Raw genomic sequence first — 24,006 nt, 5'->3', positions numbered from 1 at the left:
ACCGTGGGGCAGGGACATACACAAGGTTTACCTTAATAACTATGTTGCAATCATTACCTTAATCACCATGTTTACCTTAATGCATCATGTTAGTTAACATGTTTTAGCTAAAACATATTAAAATACATTTTTCCCCCTAGTGAAGATGAGGCCAAAGTCAGTATAGATGAGAATCAGTGTAGCACAAAAGGCTCCTTAGGAAAAGGAGTTTCTCATAATGTTAGTGTCCTTTCTCAAGCCTCCGAGGAATCTTGCAGTATGTAATCACTTTTCTCATGAACATACCCCTCAAATATTACTTATTTTGAGGGGAATTACTTATTTTTGCCCTGATGTTCCACGCAATTTTCCACACAACATTAGTGTTCTCTCATTTTCATTTTTAAAAATTATTTGATCAAAAATTAAAAAATCATGACACTGAGGCCGTTCTTCGGGTCTTTGTCCATGTGGGTCTCACTTACGGTGCACATGTGCCTTATGTGTGGAAGACTGGAGTCTTTAGCAGCTCTGCCTCTGTCCAGCATGTCCTTGTGCCCCTCCATCTGAGGATATACAATGCCAAATAACTCCAGCTGCTTCTCAATTTCCTCTCCAATTCAGAACCCCAGCAAGCATGGACCCCAAAGGAGTGGGGATGGGACTGCAGGTCATGGGATTCACATGGACAAGTCCTCTTGAAGAGCCACAGTTACTGCAAGGTAGCAGACCATTGTATAGAGAAAGAGTCACATACACTAAAGGAAAGACTTCTGTAACATTTTAAAATTCCTGCATAAATAATTGTGTCCTCATTTTGAGTCTTTGTCACAGACTGTATTCCACACTTGGGATTGGCAGGTTGAGAGGTATACTCATGTACCAGCATGTTCTTTCCAGCATACTCTGGTTGGGCTACCTCTGTTCAATTCATATTCAAATTGTTTTGGATCACATAGGTCAATATTTGGATGTTTGATTAGCTCCATGCATTTCCAGTTCATATCCCTCTCTCTCTGATGAACTGAGAAACTGATTGTCTCATTTGGTTTATGCACCATTGCCTGTTTGAAGAAACTTTAATTACAATCAAAAAGCAGTGTCTGCTTTAACATCTTTCCTGTGACATTTCCACTCAAATATTTGTTCTACCTGACCACTAACATTTACACAGACTGTTAAAGCAGATTGTCTCATCAGCCTTTGATATTACTCCTGGGGAATTCTGCGCCACTGAGCAATGCAGAACTTTGCTGAATTCCCTGTTTCGCCTGCCAAATTTCTGGCCTCCATTAGGGGCTGCTGAACTCTGCAGAGCCCAGCTTGCAATGAGTGAAGCGCCCAGCCTGGCGGAGCTGGAGGCTGCACACTCTTTGATCCCCATTCTCCGGAGGACAGGAAAGGGCCTGGGAGACCCAGCCAGTTCTGGCAAAGGGGAGGAAGGGCACAGTCGCCCCACACCATGTGCCCCGGCGGGACAGTAAAGACGCTGCAGGGAGTAAAGGCTCTGGGGGTGCTGGTGCCTGGGGGTTTCCCAACTCTTGTGTATTTTTAAGTATACAAAAGGCCAGATTCCGCAGGCTGATTAAGAATCCCAGGATGGAAATTCTGGCAGGGGACAAGCCTGTGCTCTAAGAAAACTTAGTTAATTTCCCACCTACTTGGTGGCCTGTAATTGAGCGACACTGACTAGTGCTGGCAGGAAAGAGGCATGGGTGAAGATATGTTGATTTACTATATCTCCCTATATTCCCTAGGAGCAACATTATGCCTCTTTGCGCCTTCTTCAGTGAACCCAAGCCCAATGGCTGTTAAAGTAGATTCAGACCACAATGTATAACAGCTCTTCACATTGAAATTTCTTCCTGTGAATCATCCTAACAAATAGATTGACTTAAGTTGCCTTTAAAATTAAAAGGATTCAAATGCTATTAATAGCTTCTCGTAACAGTTGCATGATGTGCCATGGTGTCTTTGAGGGAGTGATGTTAGAAATGTGTGTGTTCCTGTGAGTGAGCAGCCTGTGCCTTGAGGTGAGCTTGCCCGGCCTGCAGTGTACTTGATGCAGTGATAAGGGGGCAAGGTTCCTTTTGATGATGGTTAGAGATGTGCAAATCCACATGATTTGATTACCCCCATAACCCCTGGCTGAGTTACTGAATTCTTCATGGGTACCAGGGAGCTGTCCTCCCAGCAGTTTTTTGGCGGGGGATGGTGGAGAATTACCTAGCGTGGCCAACAGATCCTAGTACAGCAGGGCCATAGAAATAGTCTGGCTGCAGTTGCTGGCTATTTACTGAGTTGGAACATAGGTGCATATATTATCCTGAGGAGGGTCATTAGGGAACCCATGGGACTGCTGTCAATATTAGAAGCAGTACTCCATTGTCTTTTGAAAAGGGTGGTTCTGTGTTTGTACAGTGCCAAGTGTAATGGGGCCCTAATCCATGACTGGCTCCCCAAGGTGCTACTGCAATAATAATAAATTGTTCCTAGCACACACATGCCAGACAATGCTAGGGCATTTTATATTGAACTGGCTGGCAGCAGTATTACTTCCCTTCTCCTGTTGAACTATGCAAGGAAGTTTATCCTTCCCCATCCCAAACTCTCTCTGGGCTCTGAGGGGCAGTGAACCCCATTCAGGGGAGCAGAAGAGGGCAGGCACCAGGTTGCCTCTAAATCCACTGAGCATGGCTAAGTGGGGATTTAGAGAGGCAGCTGAGGGAACTGGGTCAGGAATATTAAGGCTCAAACCTCGAATGTACATTATGGTCTCATAGGCAAGAAGTCCAGGGGGACTGTTTTGCATAGCTCTGGCCCTTTCCTCAGTTAGTATTGCTTATGATACAAATATGAAAATGCTTTATTTTCTATTATTTTACAGAACTCTGTTCATATTAAGAGTTGTAGCTATGCTCTAGCTAGTGACGTTCAATGATGTATTCACAAGTTTAGTCCTACCCTGTTGTATGCTCTGTTTAATCTAGTTAGAATTAACTAAAGATAGGGTCCTAAGTGCCTAAGTCCCTTTTGAAAATGGGACTTAGGCTCTTTAGTCCCATACCATTTTCAAAAGCATCTAAGTCTCATTGGTTTTTAATGAGACTTGGGCTCCTAAGCGCTTACCTCATTTTAAAAAATGGAATTTAGGCTCCTAAATTACATAGGTCCTTTTGAAAATGTTATTTGTCATCTAGCCTATATCTCAGAACTTTTCCAAGGAGATAGCCCTTCTTAATGCATCATGATATGGCAAAGCTTCTGCTGCTTTTGTGGCTTCCAGGATTGATGGTTGTAACTCTGTCCTTATGACCTGACCAATAAGGTTTTGCAGCATTTGCAGATGATTCAGAACACTACTCCCAAGGTGCTTACATGTGCTATGTTATCTCAGCAGATTATTTGCGTTTCGCAGTTGCTTTATTGGCTCCCCATTAAGCACAATATTGACAATAAAATTGCTATTTTTGTCCTACAAGCCATTGCATCGTTTTGTCCCCTCCTAGTTATTGCCTATGCTGTTGCCTAGTGTTGCTACCTTATGATTACTTTGACAAGAAGCCACAGAAAACGTAAGTTTCAAAATAAATGTTCATAATTTCCACCAGCTCAGTGGCATATCATGCTTACCCTATGGGATTCTTACTTAGAATACACTAAAATTCACAACTCATTATACATGAAGGCTCAAGAGCTTAAAACAGGAGATGGAAATGTCATCTTTTCAATACAGGATGGTTAAGGAGCCTTTAATGACTCAGAAGAATTATACTGCCTTTCAGCTGGGTATTACTGAATATAATATATTTAAGGAAAGATATAAGCCAAAGCAGCTGTGTTCAATATTCCTTGATAGCACATTTTCCATACTTCCTAGATATTAGGGGCCTAGAGCTACTTCTGGTCATATGGTTGAGATTCATGGCTTGAACATTAGCATATGGTCATGATAGATTCCTGAACCAGTTATCCCAGCCCACTCCTCTCTTCCCAGTTGTCACCCTCATTGTCATTGGTGCCTTCATGAAAGCGCCAAGTATGTGACCTAAATCCAAATACTCCTGAACTTTGAGGATCCAATTTTGCAGCTAGTTAGCCCCTCTCTTTTTAATGGGCCAGTCTAAAATCCTGGATTCAACACCCTCCCACTCCCCTCAACTTTGGTAAAGCCAGATCTGGAGCTGGATCAGAACTTCAAAGCTTAGGCCCACCCCTAAGCTTTGTAAGCTTGTTTCGGGTTTCTGTTAGATAAACATTATTATCAGTTTTGCCTCAGAACTAATACACAAGTCTTTAAGTAGAAATCACACAAAATTAAAGACAGTCTGAAACCAGAATAAGATAATATGAAAGTACAAGTAATAATGAACTTGTTTAAGTAGCACGTGGAGCAGGCATTAGTTAAGTACCTAGCAGATAAGGAAAACAAATGGGAGAAAGAACTTCTGTGAGATCAAGATACCTGCTCACCACATATGCTGCCACCATCAAAAATGTCATCTCATGTGAGAGCAATTAGGTCAATCATCAGTAGGCAATGTTGTGACATTTTGGGAATTATGGCAAGTCAGTTACCTGTATACTGCAAAAAGGTATTAAAATAAACGGTGTAGGGCAAATTAAAGCATATAGAGTCAAGATGAAAATGTAGCAGTTGGCTTGATAACAGTTCCTTGTCATTGAACATTTTGTGTGGCACCTTGGTTTGGGAAGGTGAGAGCTCCTGATTAGGTGTGTTCAGCATAGTCTTCATGAAGAGCTAGTTTTGATAGCAGGGTCCATTATGTAGCCCTCTATTGGTTAAATAGTGAAGCAACTCAATTACAACTGAGAAGAGAAATTACAAACTGGAGTATGGGAAAACATTAGGGTTCATTTTTAATGGGATAAAAATGGTGTCTTTAAATACTGGGCTGGACACTTTGCTCTTTTAAACCTATACAAGCCATTAACACTTACGGTAGTCCTGTTTTCTGGGACCTCCTCACTATGGAATGATTCCAACAGAGTCAGCAGCAAAAGAACAGAAATGCTGCTGCAAGTGAAATATTTGAAATAATAAATATACCTTTCAATATTAAGAAATTAACTCTAAAAGATTCTTGGGGAAATTAATTTAGTGCCATCTAAATTCAGGGTACAGGACGCTCATCTAGCCCCCTTTTACTTACCAAGGTGTTGACTCCTCTCATCTCTACTAGAAGTGTTCATCTTAATGGGAATTTTGGATGTGGGAAGTACATTTGGGGAAGAAATAGCGTGTCCCATGTACCAGGACAAAAAGTCTCCAGAGCCCCTTATATTCTGTGCAGAAACTGCAGCAGATTCTCTGGCAGAGTGATTGAAAAGTGGCTGCACAGGAAATTCAACTTCTTATCCCATAAACATGAGCCAGTTCTACCATATTTGTCTTCTCAGGACATACACAGTAAATTGTTAACCCCACCTGACCTAACCGTTTATCTTTCTCCTCAGTACAGATTTGACAACTGCTGAGTAATGAAAGAAATATGGAATGCAGATAGCTTAAAAATCCAACCCAAACACACCCCCAAAAAAGGAAGAGCAAGGGGAAGTGAGAGAGACATGAATAGTATAATGTGGTGTGAGGTTCTTAAATATAGCTAAGAGAGAATGACAAATGATATTCTGTAGCATCTCTGCAGTACAACAGCAACTCTGACTGCAAAGCCCCCATGTCTTTTTTTTTCAGTTATGTGTCACTTATTTATTTGCCAACATTGTACAGATTAAGCTTATTTGAGCAACTCTGAGGACATAGGCATTGTGCCTTTCAATCCTTCAATGTAAGGGGTGTGCATTTCTGAATGTTGTCTTACAAATAAAGGCTGTCTGAAACAAAGGTTACCCCCTTGAAATAGAGTATCATGCTTATGGAGGCTATATACTTGTAGATGCTGCTTTCCAGCCTGGACTCTCAGTTCGATTAAAATCAATAGCTGGTCCAGCAGGGCACTGTTGTATAGTATGTAAATAAATGGGTCCTGTTGTGTCTCTCACTCTTCCTCCCCCTCCCCTTTCAAATTTAGATATGCAGTTTTCCTGGAGTGTATCAGGGCGTGTTTGAGACACAAGGCATATGAAGCTTGAGCGCTTAGGAAAAAATTAGAAAGTTTTTCAATGCATTCCCCAGCAACTTCTTTATATTAACCACCAGTTCCATTAATTGGGTTAATAATTGCACTCAGGCGAAAGAAATAAAACAAACCCACATAGCAAGAATTAACAATTTGTCAAGAAAAATTCTTTGTCTCACAAAGACAGCCTCACAAACTCAGAGACAGGGGAAAGGTCTCAATGCTAGACAATATGTATTCTCTAATTTTGTTTCTGCAATTTATTGTATCTTTTTCACAATTTATCCTGCACCTATAGCTTCAAGTATTTGATAATTTTGGTTATTTGGGCCATATGAACTGCAGATCTGCTTTTCAATAAATTGGCCTGAAAGGCCTATTTCATATACCTTTCCTTATATTAATACATCTGGTCATATGCAGTAGTTTACTTTTTTTGGCTGAAGACTTGGCAGATACAAAATGCAGATGTTGTTCTTGTGACATAATCTGCTATATTAAGATTTTTAGCTATTGGTTGAAAAGTGTAGAACTCAGTTGTTTATTTGCTTATCCAACTATTAGCTTCCTATGTTTACTTCCATAGTTTGAGATTAACAGCATGGTCCGTTTTTCACCATCATGGTTTTTTGATTAATAGCACAGTAGAGGATGTTATGCCTGAAAGAGCTCTTATTTGCCAAAATAAAAACAGAGCTGTAGCACTTTCCCTTTAAGAAAACCATATCTCCCTCCAGATGTCTGCCTCTCTTTGATACAGAAGGGTACACTAAGTTCCATCTATAAACAGAATCCACTAATTAAGAATAATTGCTTAGGAGATTGGTACAGACTATTCAGAATCAGATGCATGTTCCTCTGAGATATCCATTAGCCTCTAATAAGATAATGTAGATGTGCCAGGCTGTTTCCTGTTTCCTTCTATTGTACCTTTATTGCCATATATGGACCAATGGGATGGGCTGAACAATAAGTGGATGTCCTTTTGCTCCCTGAACAGTTCTCAAAGGAATGTTTGTTATTAGATTGCTTCTTCTGTTTAGTTTCACATCACTATGCTAATAAAGGAAACATAACACTCTGAAGGCTTTTTTACTTCTGCCATTGTAATGAGTTTATTGTTTAATTAAATCTCTTTATATAGGTAAGGAAACAAAATGCAACATCTCACACTCAAAGATGATCTATGGAAAACTAAACATGTTCCTTTTTGAAAGATGACGTTTCCATCTACATGTTTTAAATAGTTGTAAACGCAGCACGAATATCATGTTACTATATCTGACAGATTTACCAGGAGTCAACTGTACATCAGTTGAATTATTCAATTCTATTTAGTGTGATACTATCTAGAAAGCATATGCATAACCAAGGATTTCAGCATAAACTACAAACTCTTTATACATTAGATATATCGTAGTTTGTTTAACCTGTCAGATCTTGATTTATTTTGAAAACAGAATTTAAATATGTCTTAAAGCTGCGTAATAGCCAAGGGCTTGATCAACACCCTCCCCTCTGTTAAGTGAGAAGAAATCACTGAAAGGTTTCTTTTGTGAGATTTCTCCTGATTTGCTCTGTTGAGTAAGGAGAGGTTTGCCTCTCTATGGACCATACAGAACAGCCCCAGCAAAGAAGAGCCAGACTTTCCCCTCGGAAAGGAAGGGTGGCCCAGTGGTTAGGGTGCTAGCCAGGGATTTAGGAGACTCAGGTTCCATTTCCTGCTCTACCGCAGACTTCCTGTGAGATCTGAGGCACTTAGGCATTACTACATTCAGCATTGCAATGCCTAACTGCTTTAGGAGCCTGTCTCATTTTCAAAAGGGATTTAGGCACATAAGCATTGCAACACTGAGCACAGCAGCACCTAAATACCTTTTAAAATCTGGGACTTTGAGACTGTCTCTCAGCTCCCTGTCTATAAAATAGGAGCAGTAGCACTCCCCTACCTCACAGGAGTGTTGAGAGGACAAAGAGATTAAAGACACTGAAGTGCTTATCTACTACAGTAATGGGGGCCTTATAAGTACCTGAGAATTTCAGTGGGAGCTGTGGGTAAGGTAGAACCCCACAATGCTGTTTTTAGAGTCCATAGTAGAAACCACTTTTGATAATGTTGTTTTTGGGGAAAGGGAAAACAGAGTAAAGGAGAACAAAGGCCCTGATGTTGAGACTCTGTACATGTTGGCTGAAGAAGAGAGAAGAATGCTAGCCTGGTGCTGCATCCCAGCATGGCAGACGGAGCACAGTCTCCTCTGCTGGTCGCTTGCTGTCGACCAGGCCACCTGCCCTGGCTCCCTCACCAAGATCTCTTCCTGCTGTTGATATGTAGGCCAAGTCAATGGCATACACAGTCGCCCGTGGCTATGAAAGGATTTCGTGAACTGAATTCAGATCTTGTTTAAGTGAAAGCAGCTTCACCAAAGTCAGTAGCATCAAATGATAGTAAAAAAAAATGGAAGCAAATGAGAGTAAAGTAAATTAATAAACTCTAGGAGGATCAGCAGATGCTCAGAAAACAAAGTTGCTTTCCAAGACTGATCTTACACAAAATGTATATAGAATTAAAATAATGAGAAAACAGTAAGAAAAACCGGCCCACTCCCTCCTCCCAGTCACAGATGTTTTTGTGTATAAGAAAACAGTAGATTAAAACTACTGTTCAATTATATAAAACGCAAGAAGAAATGGAAAAGAGGCAGGTACACCTTGTATGTTAACTATAGCTGGTAAATATGCTATTAGGCTTTGCATCTGTTCTAGCCTTCTCTCTTCATACTTCGGTGGCCTTCTGCTGTATCACTATAGTCAAGCCAATAAAACATCTATAGAATCCAAAAAAGGAAATATACGTTCTGTCAAAGAAGAGTCACTGGTTGGTGCTCAGTGTACTGCACAGTATGGGCATCTTTTAGTGTTTGAAAAGGCCTTCCATACAATCCCCTTTGTCCTTGCTCTTCCTATGCAGGGGTTCTATTGTGCAACCCTTAGGCTGCTGAACTCCCATTCATGATAATAGTCTCATGGAAGTTGATTTTATTTATTGAATGAATTTTCAGAAGCTTCTAAGTGACTTGGACATTTTTGAAAATCCCACCCATCGTGCATAGGATTGAAGCCAATGGGACTGCCTGCATGAGGGAGAGCTGCAGTCAGGCACTATAGCCACTAATGGCATGCTGCCCATGCTGGCAGTATTCCTTTGCCAGTGAGTGTTTGTTCATTTTAACAGCAGCAAATGGGCAGTGAGATGGAGCGCCTCTCCTTACAGCTGGTGAAGGTAGTGTTGCCTTTACTGTCATAGAAAACTTTGATTCAGCCTTAGCTGAGAAAAAGAAAATGTCACTGTGGAACTGTAAACACCACTGGCTCCTGGGAGCCTTGTTCCTCCACATCTGAGACTGATGTCTAATGTCAGTCTCAGACACCACAGTAGTAAGGTCTGGATATGAATCCAATGATACTTGCAGTCCTTCCTAATAATTTCCTCTACAATCTTTTGGGTATCTTATAAGCGTTGACCCACTCATACTTCATGCGAGTGCTAATTGCCTGTGGAGACCCAGTTTTCGAACCACCACTATCTTCCTTATTATACCATGTTGCTTGTCTGCGCATATCTACAGAACAAGACAGTGAATGAAGCTTAAAATCCTTCCTATTCTGCAGGAGATTTTCTTCCCTGAAGACTGAAATCTAATGAATAGCAGTGAGTTTTTGGAAAGGCAGGAAAAGATTTAATGTTCCAGGAGTGTGTAATTTGTATATAATAATGGCTTATATATAGACTGACAATGTTTATGATTATATGATAATCCATAGTTTGGAGCTATAATATTTGCATGAACATGCACATTAAGATTTTTATGAAAATGCTGATGCATTTTCAAGTCACTAGAAAATGTATTATAGAAAGTATTCTAGCATTGTTTGGGAAATGACTAGATGACCTTATTTTCATTTCCAATTTTTATTTTTCTACAAAAAGTAGTTATTTTTCATAAAAAATAAGCTAACATTCAAGTGTACAGGTATGTCTCTCTTTAGTAATTCTGGAAAGAGCGATGTAGCTGAAGTTTAAACATTAGTGTCTTGAACTAATGTTTGAATATTTCAACTCTAATCCATTGCTTCCATCTGAAACTAGCCTTCCATAAGGCTAGTTGTTTGGATAAGTGTTGGAAGAATTGGGCCTTGTATTTTTTTTTTAAATGGAAATCAAAATATCTAGTCCACCTTTATGGACTAATATGCTGCAATTTTTCATTTTAGACCAAAAAGGCAAAAAGTAACATGAAATTCCACTTTTTTTCCCCTCACATTTGCGCTTTTACATGATAAGTTTAAAAACTTGCTAGTGGGTACTTTATAATAAGTGAATTGAAGATAAAAGAAAGGCAGTAAAAATCATGTGTGTAATATGTTGCCTGCTTAGCTCATCACATAGTCGTATTTCTGCTCTGTCTGAAATATTAGCAAAGACCACTGCTGTGCACATTTTGATAATGTGTGCTGAGCTCTGCATGATTGAGCTAACAGAAATATAGTTGAAAGTATCTGATAGCTTTATAAGCTGTATTTTATTTCTGCAGGCCTTATTTAAAAATAGGTGACCTTGACCTAAAAATCATTGACTAAATAATTAAAAAGGGCCTCATTTATCCCTGGTCCAAGTCCCTTGACTTCAGGGTAAATTTGTTCTTTGTACCTCCCCAACTTATAAGCACCTGAGTTTTAGGAAGTTACTGGTGCATGGGATCCTCCCATACTCTCGCTAAATTGCTCCTGGAAATTCCGTTAGATTTTATTTTTGTCCCTTCTTTGTGGGATTCTTTAATATCTAACTTCCCCCATCTCTTAACTTTCAGTTTTCTCTTGATGTCATTGTGACCCATTATTTTGGCTATGAGTAGTTTCCTCCAAGACCAGTATCGTTTCACTGATCTCCTGGAAGATGGTCCTCAAAAGCAACAAGATCAGTGCTCTTTCTGCCTTCCCCCAAATCTGTGTTTAGTGCAATATACCAGTCATTATATTCTCCTCCCCATGCATGTCTAGCTTCATCTGTGTTAACGCTATTCACACATAAGTTACACAGTTATCAAGTACTTGCAACTACATTTGTTACCCTTAAACATGTTGTGCTCAGCACAAATTGCTGTGTCAAAATGTGCACAGCTAGTAGCCTTTCCTCCTATTCCACATATAGTAGAAATATTCCATTTCTGTGTGACTTGCCAGGCGGGCAAACATATGAATTTGGTTTTTATTTCTCATTTTAATTCTTAATGCCAATCCATGGCCTGACTAGCAGCAACTACCCTTAAAAGCTGTGTTGTCACCATTTTCCCACCTCTGCCACTGATCTGTTCCGTCGCCTTGAGCAAGTCACTTCACTTCTGTGGCTTAGTTTCCCCATATCTAAAAAGGAGATAATGATACTCACCCTCCATTGTAAATCGCTTGGTGATCTGTGGATGAAAAGCACTATATAACAGGGAAATCTTATTTTTTGTTCTCTGCAGCTGCTAATGATTTCTGGGCTGACACCCTTCTGCATTGAAGCCTTTATACATCTGAGGATTTCACTGCATGAAAGCAGGAAATGTCAGGGATGCCTACTGACTATTTGCTGATGCGAAAGGCTAAGATTGCCATGTGGCTCCTCCTCCCCTTACCCCAGTCAGAGATGTTGGGGGCGCCTACTGACTCCTTTTGTGGGAGAACTTGAGGAGCCATCCCTATTCCATTTGCTGACTTCTCATGCTTTTGCCCGCTTAAGAGTCCAGTGTTGTGGTTAATGGTTCATATTTTGGTCCTTTTTTTAAGGTCATGGATATATATGGACTTGGGGCTTTGGTCCATCATTAAGCAAATGAAAATGAACTGTACTCATTCTGATTGCTATAACTCCTAGTGACAGGAGTTCAGCACAGAGTCCATAAAATTATTACGCACCCAACGCCATGACATAAGTTAAAAACAAACATCAACTAGTAGTGTTCACAGTCAGCAATAATAGCAGCCTGTCACTAGATTTCAAAATCTGTTAAGCCTTGGAAAAGGCCAAGCAAATGATTGGCGGAAAAGATGAGCCATACATCATACCCTGAAATCTAATGAGATAAATTAGACATTCAGAGGGAGCAAATTTCACTGTTTAGGATGCCGCCAAAAATGCCCCTCCTCCAGTTCAAGACTTTGAATCTAGAGACTAGCACAAAGAGGAGCATCTCAGTTATTTTGATGAGGCATGGAGGGAGGAAGCTAAGTCCCTATTGATATAGGCCTTTAAAAATTGTATCCACCACCTTCCCTTGCACCTGAAAGCAGAAGAGAAGTCCACAGCAGAGCACAAGTATAGTTTACTATTATACCAGCCTGAAATAGCTGAAACTTCTGAGTGTTCTTCAAGGGAAGCCCCAAGTAAAATGCATTATATAAAACCCTATAATTATTCACACTAATAGATAACCTTGTTGGCAGTCTAAGGGCTTGTTTACACTGTCTTTGTGTTAGGTAATATATGTTCCCAGTATAGACAATACCCTAAGACAAGAGGCCAAGGGTTGAATGGGCTATCGACAATGAACCACAGAGGTGGTTCTTCTGGACCAGAACTGAGGCACTCTGGTGAAGTAGAGTGGGGAGCTTGCATTCCAGCCACTCACTCTGTATCTGTTATGGGGATGAGTCTTCAGGACTGAAACTGGAATGATTTGTATTTGCTAAACACACTTTAAAAAAATACACCCCAAATATATTTATAGGATTTGACTTGTGCTGATATATTGTATCTTCAAGAACATTTAATCTTTACTTGATCCCCCCCCCCCATCAGGATTTCAGAATTTGGCAGTTTCTAAAACAGAAGTTGTGTCTGATTAGCAATAAAACATTCAGTGCTGAAATCTTGATTGTCAGGCCCATGTTATGGGACAATGGTAAATACCTCTCTTTACAAAGTAAGCACAGAACAGAAAGATTTTCAGCTTTGGTGCGTAATATACCAATCTATTTTGTTTTTTTCCCTCCAGAATAAATCAGCATGCATCTGTAGAGTGAAGCTATCTTTCCAGAAAAAAAGTTATTTAAATAAGCAGCTGCGCTGCACACCACATGCACAGTGTAGGAAAAGAAGATTTTCTATTCTCAATCTGCACAGCAAGAATGTACTGGAAAAAACAGTAGAAAGCAGCAATGAAATAAAAGATTGTTATCTAGTGAATTATCTTCTCATCTTCACACAATCCAGCTCAAGCAGCACCTGCAGGTTTGTCAGCCTCTTCCATTCACAAGTTGAGATATTCATTTGCTGGCCTGGAGTAATGCAACATAGTATTTGTACACTGCGTAGCCTTTGAGGTATTAACATGACAACCAGCAGCCACACGTGTCCAGTACCAACTGTGAATGGACATATGAATCACTATCCAACAGCACCATATCCATTACTTTTTCCTCCAGTCATCGGTGGACTTTCACTTCCTTCTCTTCATGGACTCCAGGGTAACCCACCAACAAGTGGATGCAGCACCCCATCACCTGCAAGTAAGTGCCCAGTTATTGATTCTTATGGCTGTTATTTACTACAGTAGAACCTCAGAGTTACGAACATCTCAGGAGTGGAGGTTGTTCGTAACTCTGAAATGTTCGTAACTCTGAACAAAACGTTATGGTTGTTCTTTCAAAAATTTACAACTGAACATTGACTTAATACAGCTTTGAAACTTTACTATGCAGAAGAAAAATGCTGCTTTCCCTTTATTTTTTTTAGCAGTTTACAGTACTGTACTGTATTTGCTTTTTTTTTGTTTCTGCTGCTCCCTGATTGTGTACTTGCAGTTCCAAATGAGGTATGTGGTTGACTGTTCATTTCATAACTCTGATGTTCATAACTCTGAGGCTTTACTGTAATTTCCTTTATTAAAGAATGAACACGTTGATTATTGTAAGGTTAATTACAGCTGTTCATTGGCCACTAGCCTCCCTTTCTTTAAAAACAAATTTATTTTGAAATATGATTTTTATTTTTCTCTTCCTTTTAAAAAAAAAATAATAAACATGCAATAGTATGAAATATCACTGATGATTTTCATAGCTGGGATAAAACCTGCTAGATGACATGAGGAAATCTTACATTGTTGTTCGTTAGTAGCTGTGGCGATACCCTATAATACCACCATAGGTCAGACCATACATGTGTTTTTAACAAATCACACAGAAAAATAATTTCATCTCTCATTAGCAAATAGCTATTGCTTATGTTAGTACATAATTAATAGTGCTTTTTTGTTTTGCTTCCCTGTTGCATGCCATACTAAGGTCCTGATTCTGTAGCTGCACACAGAACCCCCACTAGAATCAGTAGGTATTTTGTGGCTGCACTATTAGGACCTGCGTATGCATCTGAAACTCATATGCAGTAATATGGTGCTCTGTTGTCTGGTATATCCTCTTTAAAATGCTGGAGTTCAATATTACTAAGTGTACTAGCCAAAGTGATTTGTTTTCAGTGCTTTTTAATGAACACTGCCATGTTTCTTGCTAGGACTTACTTTCAAATGCATTGAAAGGAATGGCCATGGGTCCAAATGATATTCTCAATTACACTAGTGTAAACCCAGTGTAACATCATTTAAGGAAAGTGAGTTACTCCATATTTTCAGTGGTGTAACAGTGCAGAGTTAGGCCCTACATGAGGAAAAGCAGTGCATGCTCGGTGGGATATTGGGGGAGTATTCTTTTTCATTTCACAGCTCACATTTATTGTACAGATGTTTGTTAAAGGATTTTGCTGTGAATGCTCCATATTAAGAAGTCTCTTGACTAAACAGAAAGCTACAAAGTGCTTGCAGAGTATTGATATTACCTATTAAAATATGTGCTGGAGTGAAAAAGCATACAAAGTTTTGAGTTCCAGACAAGGAAGGGGAACAAAAAAGAAGAAAACCATAGAGACGAAGAAGGAAAGCAACATTTTAACATGATACAGAGGGAATGAAGAAATTCAAATGCTTGTTAATGTCGCTTGCATGTGAAGCCCCTCCTTTATTCACTTACACATTATGGGTGAACTCCTGGCCTCACTGAAATAAATGAGTTTTGCTCTTAACTTCAAGAGGGGTGTGATTTCCCCATACATGTAGACTTAGGTGAGACCACATGCAGGCATATTAAGTGTTTTCAGGGTCAGGCTCTTAGTTTCTTCTGTTTTATTGCACTACGTGATTTCTTTTATAGGACGTAAAGAAGAAACAGCTACAAGTTAGAAAACATTTTAAGCATTTGATTTCCCAGTCCCTTTAGAAGTGATCAGAATACTGAACTGAGTTTTTGCTCTGATATTGTAAGAAAGTTCTTTAGTCACATGGACCAGACAGATGATTAGTCCACAGCACCTTTTTAAAGACATGTATTGGTAAATATCCAAGATATATAGGACTGTATATGCACAATTGTTCTTCACAACAATCATGTTCTTATTACATTAAGATTGTATTGAAATCAAATCAGTGGGAGTTGTGACTGTTCATCACTTCTAAAAATCAAGCCAATTGTCTATTGTAGGCACTTAAAACAAATGGCCAGTTCTGAAAATTTGGGAATGTCTTTTAAGTCTCCACTATCATGGTCTGATCCTCCAGTTTTCAGTATTTTCAAAGGTGCTTGCCTTAAGTCAGACACTTTTATCCATATTTACATATGTAAGTAAAATTAGCTTGATTCTTTAGAGGTGCGGAGTACCAACAGTTCCCATTGACTTCACTGACCATAAAAATCTGGTCACTTCAGAGCCTAGCACTGGGTACCTGTGTCTGAAAATTATGATCTCTTTGTGAAATGTTGAGGGGGCTCAATGGGACAAAAATTTCTTGCAGGAAGAGATCCCTGCAAGACAGCTGGCACTTTTGGTTGATATTTCTCACTTATTTTGTTTTCCGATCTTATAGAAGTGGCAGCCTCTTTTGAATTTAGGCCTTTAGAGTTCTGGTAAGTTATTTATAAATCATTCAGGAGCCCTGAGACAGGAACCTAGTGCATTGACTTTATATCTCAAGAGGCCTGGATTCAGATTCTTGAAAGTAGTCAGAGTGGCCTATTCTAACTAATTTTTCCATGTCACAAAACTACCACGCAGTTTAGTACAGTTTAGCATGGTCAGCAGTCTTTCTATTAAAATGAGAGCCAGAACTGGACACTGGGGGAATACGGTTCTGTAGTGAGAAGCTATATGAGTGAGAAGAAACTTGCCCAGTATCTGCCTGAAGCCCTGCGCTATATCTGACTGTATCCTCTGTGCTATTTATCTTTCAACTGCATGAGTTCAATATTCACAGGAAGTAATATTTTAGATAATAGGAACACTGTCAGGAATAAAGACCTCTGGTCCCTTTAGTTTTTTTAAAACAATGTAATTTATCAGCTTTTGTTCAGAGGTATCAAGGTTGGTACAGTTTATGCTGAAAGACTTCATATTATTTAACTGTATTATTTTTTGTTCTGTCTTGACTTCAGACTTTTTCCATTATACCAAGTACCTGTAAATTCAGCCATCTTGTATCTACAGTTGGAACTGACATGTCATAGAAATAAGAGGCCTCATCATCAGCCCCTTCTCCTATTAAAGAGACAAAAGGCTTTTAGACAGATTAATTTTATGGGCATAAGTGGCCTACAGTAAGAGAACGGTGTTATAGTGAATTAATTTCACTGATGTTGATAATGGTGTTGACTCCTTCACCTCTGACTTGACTTCTGTTTTTAGACTGAGATACATAGTGCAAAATACTTAATAATTATAAGGTTGGTCACAATGCTAAAAAGGTCAGTAACAAAAGAAAAAATATTACCTTTACACATAGGTGAACTGTATATTAACACTGAATGAATAAAAGAGAGACTGTGGTTAAGAAGATAATTACTTTTATAAGCATGATTGATTCACTTAGTGCTGTACTAACTCTGGGCAGCACAAAGGAGAGATTTTCAGTAGTCCCATTTGGGAGTACTCATTGTGCACGCGCATGCAATAGCATTCATAATGACGAATCACAAACCTTTTCCACTTCAAAAAAATTAACTGAGATAGTTACAGGATGGTTGGTTTAGTAATGGTATTTCGTGCTTCAGTGGGTCATTTCGTTCTCAGTTCCTGTGGCTATGAATCCATGAAAAAATGTGCACTGATAGTACTCTGGACAAGGAAGTTCTTCTTGGGACCTAAGCAGGGACAAAGACAACATGGAAGAAAATGGAGCTCAGAGCCACTTTAATATCTTTTAAGTCAGAGTCATGCACCAGCAACTGTTGGACTAGTTCTTCGAGTGATGTCCCTATGGGTGCTCAACTTGTTGGTGCGGCAATGTCCCCTGTGCCTGGGACTAGAAATCTTCATTAGCAGTGTCTGTTGGACCACACGTGCACCTTCCCCCCTTGTGCTGTCCGCCGGACGTATATATAGTGCTGTGCAGTCCGACTGCCCCCAGTTCCTTCTTTACCCCCTTTGGTCTGGAATGGAATCCACAGCAGAGTAGTTAGTATTTTCTTCTTTTTCTTCTCCTTTCCTCTTCTATAAAAATAATAATATTTTTTTTTATTTTCTCTTTCCCTTTACAGTTCTTTCATAGCTTGAGTTTCTGTTTGCCCCACTTCCTGCCCTTCCCAGTTGGGAAGCTTTTCCCTCTACTCTTATGCCCAGATCCCCTGGGTTTAAGAGGTTCATTTCTTGCGGAGCCACCTTCCTGGTAAGGGATGGCCACATGCAGTGTATCCGCTCTCTGGGAGAGGGACACGTCCCACAAAAGTGTTCCACTGTCTTGGCCTCACACCCATGGCCAGAAAGGACTGGGACATTAGATTGAAACTCCTTACGAAGAAGTCGCTTTGACTGGCATCAGGAGCAGGCCCAGACTCTTCCCCAGAGAGACCCTCATGCCAGGGGCAGTGGAGTCATCCCAAAAGCGGGGGGCCCCGCCCCTGCCCCCCCCTATACCTGAAGCCCCATCCCTGGCCAAACCAAAAGCAGGAGCTGCGGATCCTCCACCTGCCCGGGGATGGGGAGCAAAGAGCAGGCCCCAGCCCATGTCTCTACTCTGTGGGCCCCCTTCCCAGACAGGAGAGTCTGTGGCTTCCCATAGCTGCCTGCGCAGCTCTTACCCCAACCCGACTCCAGTTGGGGGCACTGGGTGGGGCAGCCTGGCCATGGATAGAGCTGTGTCAGTAGCTGTGGGGAGCCACACACCCTCCACCTGCCCTGAGCGGGGGGGCTGCAGGGCTGGGCCAGGGGCCAAGACTGCTCTCGCTCCCCCTCCACCACCCACAGGTACGTGGAGGAGGGTCCGTGGCATGGTGCCCCACAGCTGTCTGGGTTCCCTGGTCAGGCTCCAGCTGCCAGCCTGGCTGGTGAGGGCAGGTCTTTGAGGGGCGGGGAAGAAATAAGGAGGGGGGCATGGCAAAAAATGGATGGGCCAGACCCCTGACCTCCCCCTCTCCAGCACCCCATCTCACGCTCTGCCAGGTCATCTGCCAGTCCTTATTTTCCCTGTCTCCCTTGTTCGTTCGGATGACAAGAAATGGGCTTCCTCCTCACACTCTGAGGCACAGCCCACCAGAATGCCGTCCCCAGCGATGTCGATTACTACAGCCTCATCTGACGGGATACATAGCTCCAGGGCTCATCCGAGCACCTCCAGTACTGGTTCAAAGAAAGGGTCAAAAGACTCTAACCGAGCAGACCTACATCCCTTGGCACCATTTACCAGCTCTGAGGACCAAGCCGGGCCACCTTCAGGAGCTATGGCACGGATGCCATTTCTGGCACCGATGAAACCATCAACGTTGATTAAGACCTTGTGTGGCAAATTGCCGGTACGATTATGGTGGGTCTTCCTCTTCGGGGGGGAGGGGTTTGGGGCGCAGTTTCCTGCCCCTGAACTAGGGTATCTACTGTCCCACTAGTAACCCAGAGAAGGGTAGTGGAGAGGGAGGGACCCGGGCCCGCCCTCTACTCCGGGTCCCAGCCCAGGGGCCCTAGGCATAGTGATAAACCACTTGAACTAGTGCTTCCTTCCCCTGGGCTACTTCGCTCTCCTGCTCTTCAGCTTGTGGGGCTTCCTGCCCTCTTTCTCTCTCTCTGCACAAGCCGGGTGTCTCTTTACCTAGGGTCTTGGTCTTCTAGCCAGCCAGGGCACTTCTCCAAACTCTCCTCTACTTCAACTCCTCCAAATTGCACTCTGCTCCAACTCCAAACCACTCTGCTCCAACTCCTTTCCTTGGCAGATTGAAGCAGGGGGTTTTTATCAGGGGGCTAGCTTCAGGTGCTGTAATTGGCTTCAGGTGCTTTTATTAATCTATAGAAACCTTTCTTCCCTCTACAGGGAATAAGGATTCTCCTCATCCTGGACTTACATATCTCTCCTGTATCACTCTCCTGCTGCCTTCTGGCCATGCTGTATCATACTTGGCACCAGCAAAATTGTCAGCACCGACCTAGTCTCAGAGACCCTGCCTTCGGTGCCATGTCTGTCTTCGGTGCCATGTCTTCCATCAACACTGATGAGGCTTTTCCCCCGTCCACGTGACTTCAGATACCCAACAGATCTGCTGGTCTCTGACACTCCTGAGTCTCCTCTTCTGTGATGTGACCTCTCCCTGCCACTTCCACTTTTTTCTCCAGATTCATTCTCTCTCTCCACCAAGAACGGTACCTCTCTTCCCTACTGATGATGATGATGATGAAGACGAGGGCTCTATTGGTCTCTCGACTATGGGGCAATTCATACTTGCCCATCCTCATTATATGCAGTCTCCTGCTGGTCCTCAAGCCTGGCAGGGACCACCATGGATGTAGCCATATGTGCCACTCCCACCAAACTGGCTGTATTGGGAACCCTTGTATAGGGAGCATTGATGTATACCTACACTTCTCCCTTCTCTGTCAGTTTCTTGCCCTCAGGAGGTCAAACCACTGCTGGCATTAACTGAACAGGAGGAGGAAGAGTCTCCACCAACTTTACATTTTTCATCCTCCTCACCTGATGATGCCCTAACCCTCCACATCTGCCGACAACTTCAGACACTTTCAGGAGTTATTCTGCTGGGTTACAGAATCTTTAGAGCTCCTCTTGGAGGAGGCTAAAGACCAGCAGCGTAAACTGCTGGATATACTGCATACAATCTCTTCTGCCAAGATCACTTTGCCAATCAATGAGGCTCTTCTTGACCCCATGAAGGTGCTGTGGCAGTCCCCGGCGTCTATCCCTCCAACCAACAAACATGCGAACAGAAAATATTCTGTTCTGGCGAAGGATGAGGATTCTTATTTTTGCACCCCACTCCAAATTCTCTAGTGGTCAGTGCAGTGCAACAGAGAGACAGTCAGTTCCAATCCTATTCTAATAAACGAGACAGAGATTGGAAACATCTGGACCTATTTGAATGCAAGGCATATTCATCAACCACACTCCAATTTAGGATTTCAAACTATGACAAAGTATAACTACGTAAAAAGAACAGGAGTACTTGTGACACCTTAGAGACTAACAAATTTATTTGAGCATAAGCTTTCATGGGCTACAGCCCACTTCATCGGCTGCATAGAATGGAACATATAGTAAGAAGATATATATACCTATCCTTGCAACAAAGTGTGATGCCAACTCTGTCCACATATTTATTCAAGTGACACCATCATAGGACCTAATCACATTAGCCACGCCATCAGGCTGCACATCTACCAATGTGATATATGCCATCATGTGCCAGCAATGCCCCTCTGCCATGTACCTTGGCCAAACCGGACTGTCTCTATGCAAAAGAATAAATGGACACAAATCTGACATCAGGAATCATAACATTCAAAAACCGGTAGGAGAACACTTCAACCTCTCTGGCCACTCAGTAACAGACTTAAAGGTGGCAATTTTGCAACAGAAAAACTTCAAAAACAGACTCCAATGAGAAACTGCTGAGCTTGAATTAATATGCAAACTAGATACCATTAACTTGGGTTTGAATAGAGACTGGGAGTGGCTGGGTCATTACGCATATTGAATCTATTTCCCCATGTTAAGTATCCTCACACTTTCTTGTCAACTGTCTAAATGGGCCATATTGATTATCACTACAAAACTTTTTTTCTCCTGCTGATAATAGCTCATCTTAATTAATTAGCCTCTTACTCCACCTTTTCATGTTCTCTGTATGTGTATATATATATATATCTTCTTACTATATGTTCCATTCTATGCATCTGATGAAGTGAGCTGTAGCCCACGAAAGTTTATGCTCCAATAAATGTGTTCGTTTCTAAGGTGCCACAAGTACTCCTGTTCTTTTTGCGGATACAGACTAACGTGGCTGCTACTCTGAAACCTATAACTACATAAACTACTCCAAATTGGAGGAACTTTTTCATGATCTACTGGAGACCAAGAGGGAGCAATTCCAAGCCTTCATATTGGAAGGACACCTCCTAGCCTGTACAGCCCTACAAGCCTCACTAGACTCCACAGTCACTGCTGTTTGATTCTTTGGTACTGCTGTGGTCAAGAGGCATGCATTGGGACTGCTGTAGTCAAGAGGCACGCATTGTGGCTCCACTCTTGGGTTTTCCTACGGAGGTACAAAGCACAGTAGAGGACTTACTGTTTGAAGGCCGGAAACTTTTCTTGGAGGTCATGGATAATTCTCTGCACTCCCTTAAAGATTCCCAAGCACACTGAGTTTGCTCAGGATATACATGCCGACACCAAAGAGATGCTTGGGGAAGTACCAACTCCCCTTACGATTCAGTACACAACAGTACACTCCTCAATGGCAATATGACATCCAGCACCGACGACTAAGGCCTCCTAATAAACGTAGACAGTCCACTCCTCAGGGGTCTACCTCTCACATATCACCACCAAAGCAACAATTTTGATGGTGCGGTCGAGGCCCCGAGAAGCACTCCCCTTTTCCAGGCATGCCCACTATCTTCAACATTCCATCTGTTTGACAACTGACTGGCTCCATTCCTATTATCGTGGGAGTCTCATCACCTTGGACAAGTAGGTCCTAGAGATAATCAGGGAAGGATACTCCATCCCCTTCCTATCTATCCTTCCACTCCCTCCTCCCCATCCCTTTTCCGGGACCCCTCTCATGATTCCATTCTATGGGGAGGAAATAAAACATCTTCTGCTATTGGGAGCCATAGAACAAGTCCCTGCCCTCCCAGGGGACAGGGCTTCTACTCCCACTATTTTCTGATTCAGAAAAACTCCTGTGGATGGTGTTCCATCACGGACCTTCACAACCTAAACAAATTTGTCAAACTGCAACGCTTCAAGGTGGTTACCCTCTCCACTATTCTCCCAGCAATGGAACAGGGGGACTGGTTCTCAGCCCTTGACCTCCAAGATGCATACTTTCATATTTTCACACACCCTGCAGACAGATGATTCCTCCGATTTGTTGTGGGCACAGACTACTGCCAGTACAAAGTACTGCCCTTTGGACTATCTGCAGTGCCTCTGGTGTTCTCCAAGGTCTTCATGGTAGTCACTGCCTATCTGAGAAAACAAGGAGTCCTCATTTTTCCATACTTGGACGACTGTCTTCTCAAGGCCCCATCCAAACATGATGCTGCCCGTTCCTGTTGCGGTCTGAATTAGAACTCAATATAGAAATAGAAACATATTTTTAAAAATGTATCAGAAAGTGACACAAAAGCCAAAGAGATCAGTTGTTGCCAATACATATTTGTACCAGAGTTGAAAGGGCAAATTCTCTCTTAATATAATATTGAGTGGACTGGCAACATAAATAGCAATGTCTTCACAATGCAGTCTGAATACAAATACCACTAAAGTATGTTATGAAGTAGTTGTGCACCTTTTGGGATTTTTAATAGAGATTTAAATAATTCCACACAGACAGAAATGGCCTGGATTAATTCTAAATGAGGGCTAGATGCACAAACAAATGAAGCCCACTTTTTTTTTAAAAAAAATCCCTAACTTGGGACAGTCTGCTTTCTCCTGAGATGGCCTCTTGTCATCCTCCTAATGAAGCAGGCCACAGAGCAGTTAGCTAGTAACAATCGTCTGATGATACACTTGTTATTCTCCCTATGACTCACTGCTCCAATCTGATCCACAAGCCCTTGACCATAAGACTTGGATCCCAAGGATCTTGCCTTTATTTGTCCCAGGAACATATAGGCAGGGATTGGGAGGTGTGAACGTATCATTATAAAGGACTTTGACAGAAAGTCAATAAGGTGAGTAACTGATCCACTTATTAGATAATCATAACCATTTTACATGGAGAGTCTGTGGGGTGGCAAGAATAGAGTTAAGGTAATTTAACTGCACATTTCCATAATTTCCAGTGTTTGCAGTTTTAAAAGTGTAATCTTAAAATAGAATGCCCCATCTATTCTGTTCTGTATATGTCTTTTGGACTTGTGTAGATGTCTGGAAAATAAAATCATTCAAGAATGTGGGAGAGGCAGGGAATAGAATCCACTCTGACCATGCTATGTGAACCCTTATTACTATATTTAGTAGCTAGATACTGTGGTTTTGAAATAGCCTTTTTGAGATACTCAAGTGAGGCAGATTGTTGTTTTAAAACATTATGTTCTATTAGGATTGTTTTCTCTTACATTATTGCTGGCTATTTACAACCTGGACTCCATCTCAAAGGTGGTTGTTGGTCTGTTTTTTTTTTTTCTGGGAATAGATATGGACTGACTGACATCATTAAACTAATACAGTAGAATGCAGTATCTTTAGTGTATTACAACATAGTTTCCCCAGCTCCACTCCTTGTAGGCATTCATTTGCTTTTCCAGTTCACTTGTTAATCATTGTATTGACACAAAAAGTCCTCCCAAAAGCACTCTTTGGTAGATTGCATTAAATATGAATAGCGGATA

At 41.5% G+C, this 24,006-nt stretch overlaps 1 protein-coding gene across 1 annotated transcript in view; it reads left to right on the top strand.

Annotated features, from left to right (window-relative positions):
• RARB (retinoic acid receptor beta) overlaps positions 1–24,006 on the top strand; it is a 497,859-nt gene that overhangs the window by 197,571 nt on the left and 276,282 nt on the right. Inside the window, exon 4 of the mRNA XM_074945645.1 lies at positions 13,118–13,631. Coding sequence (XP_074801746.1) covers positions 13,454–13,631 — 178 coding nt within the window. The 5' untranslated portion in view covers positions 13,118–13,453. The remainder of the gene's footprint in view (positions 1–13,117; positions 13,632–24,006) is intronic.

The sequence above is a fragment of the Natator depressus genome, chromosome 2, assembly GCF_965152275.1.
Source record: "Natator depressus isolate rNatDep1 chromosome 2, rNatDep2.hap1, whole genome shotgun sequence".
NCBI classification, from domain to species: domain Eukaryota; kingdom Metazoa; phylum Chordata; order Testudines; family Cheloniidae; genus Natator; species Natator depressus.
The sequence above is the reverse complement of the archived record's forward strand: the minus strand, read 5'-3'. Positions and strand labels throughout refer to the sequence as shown.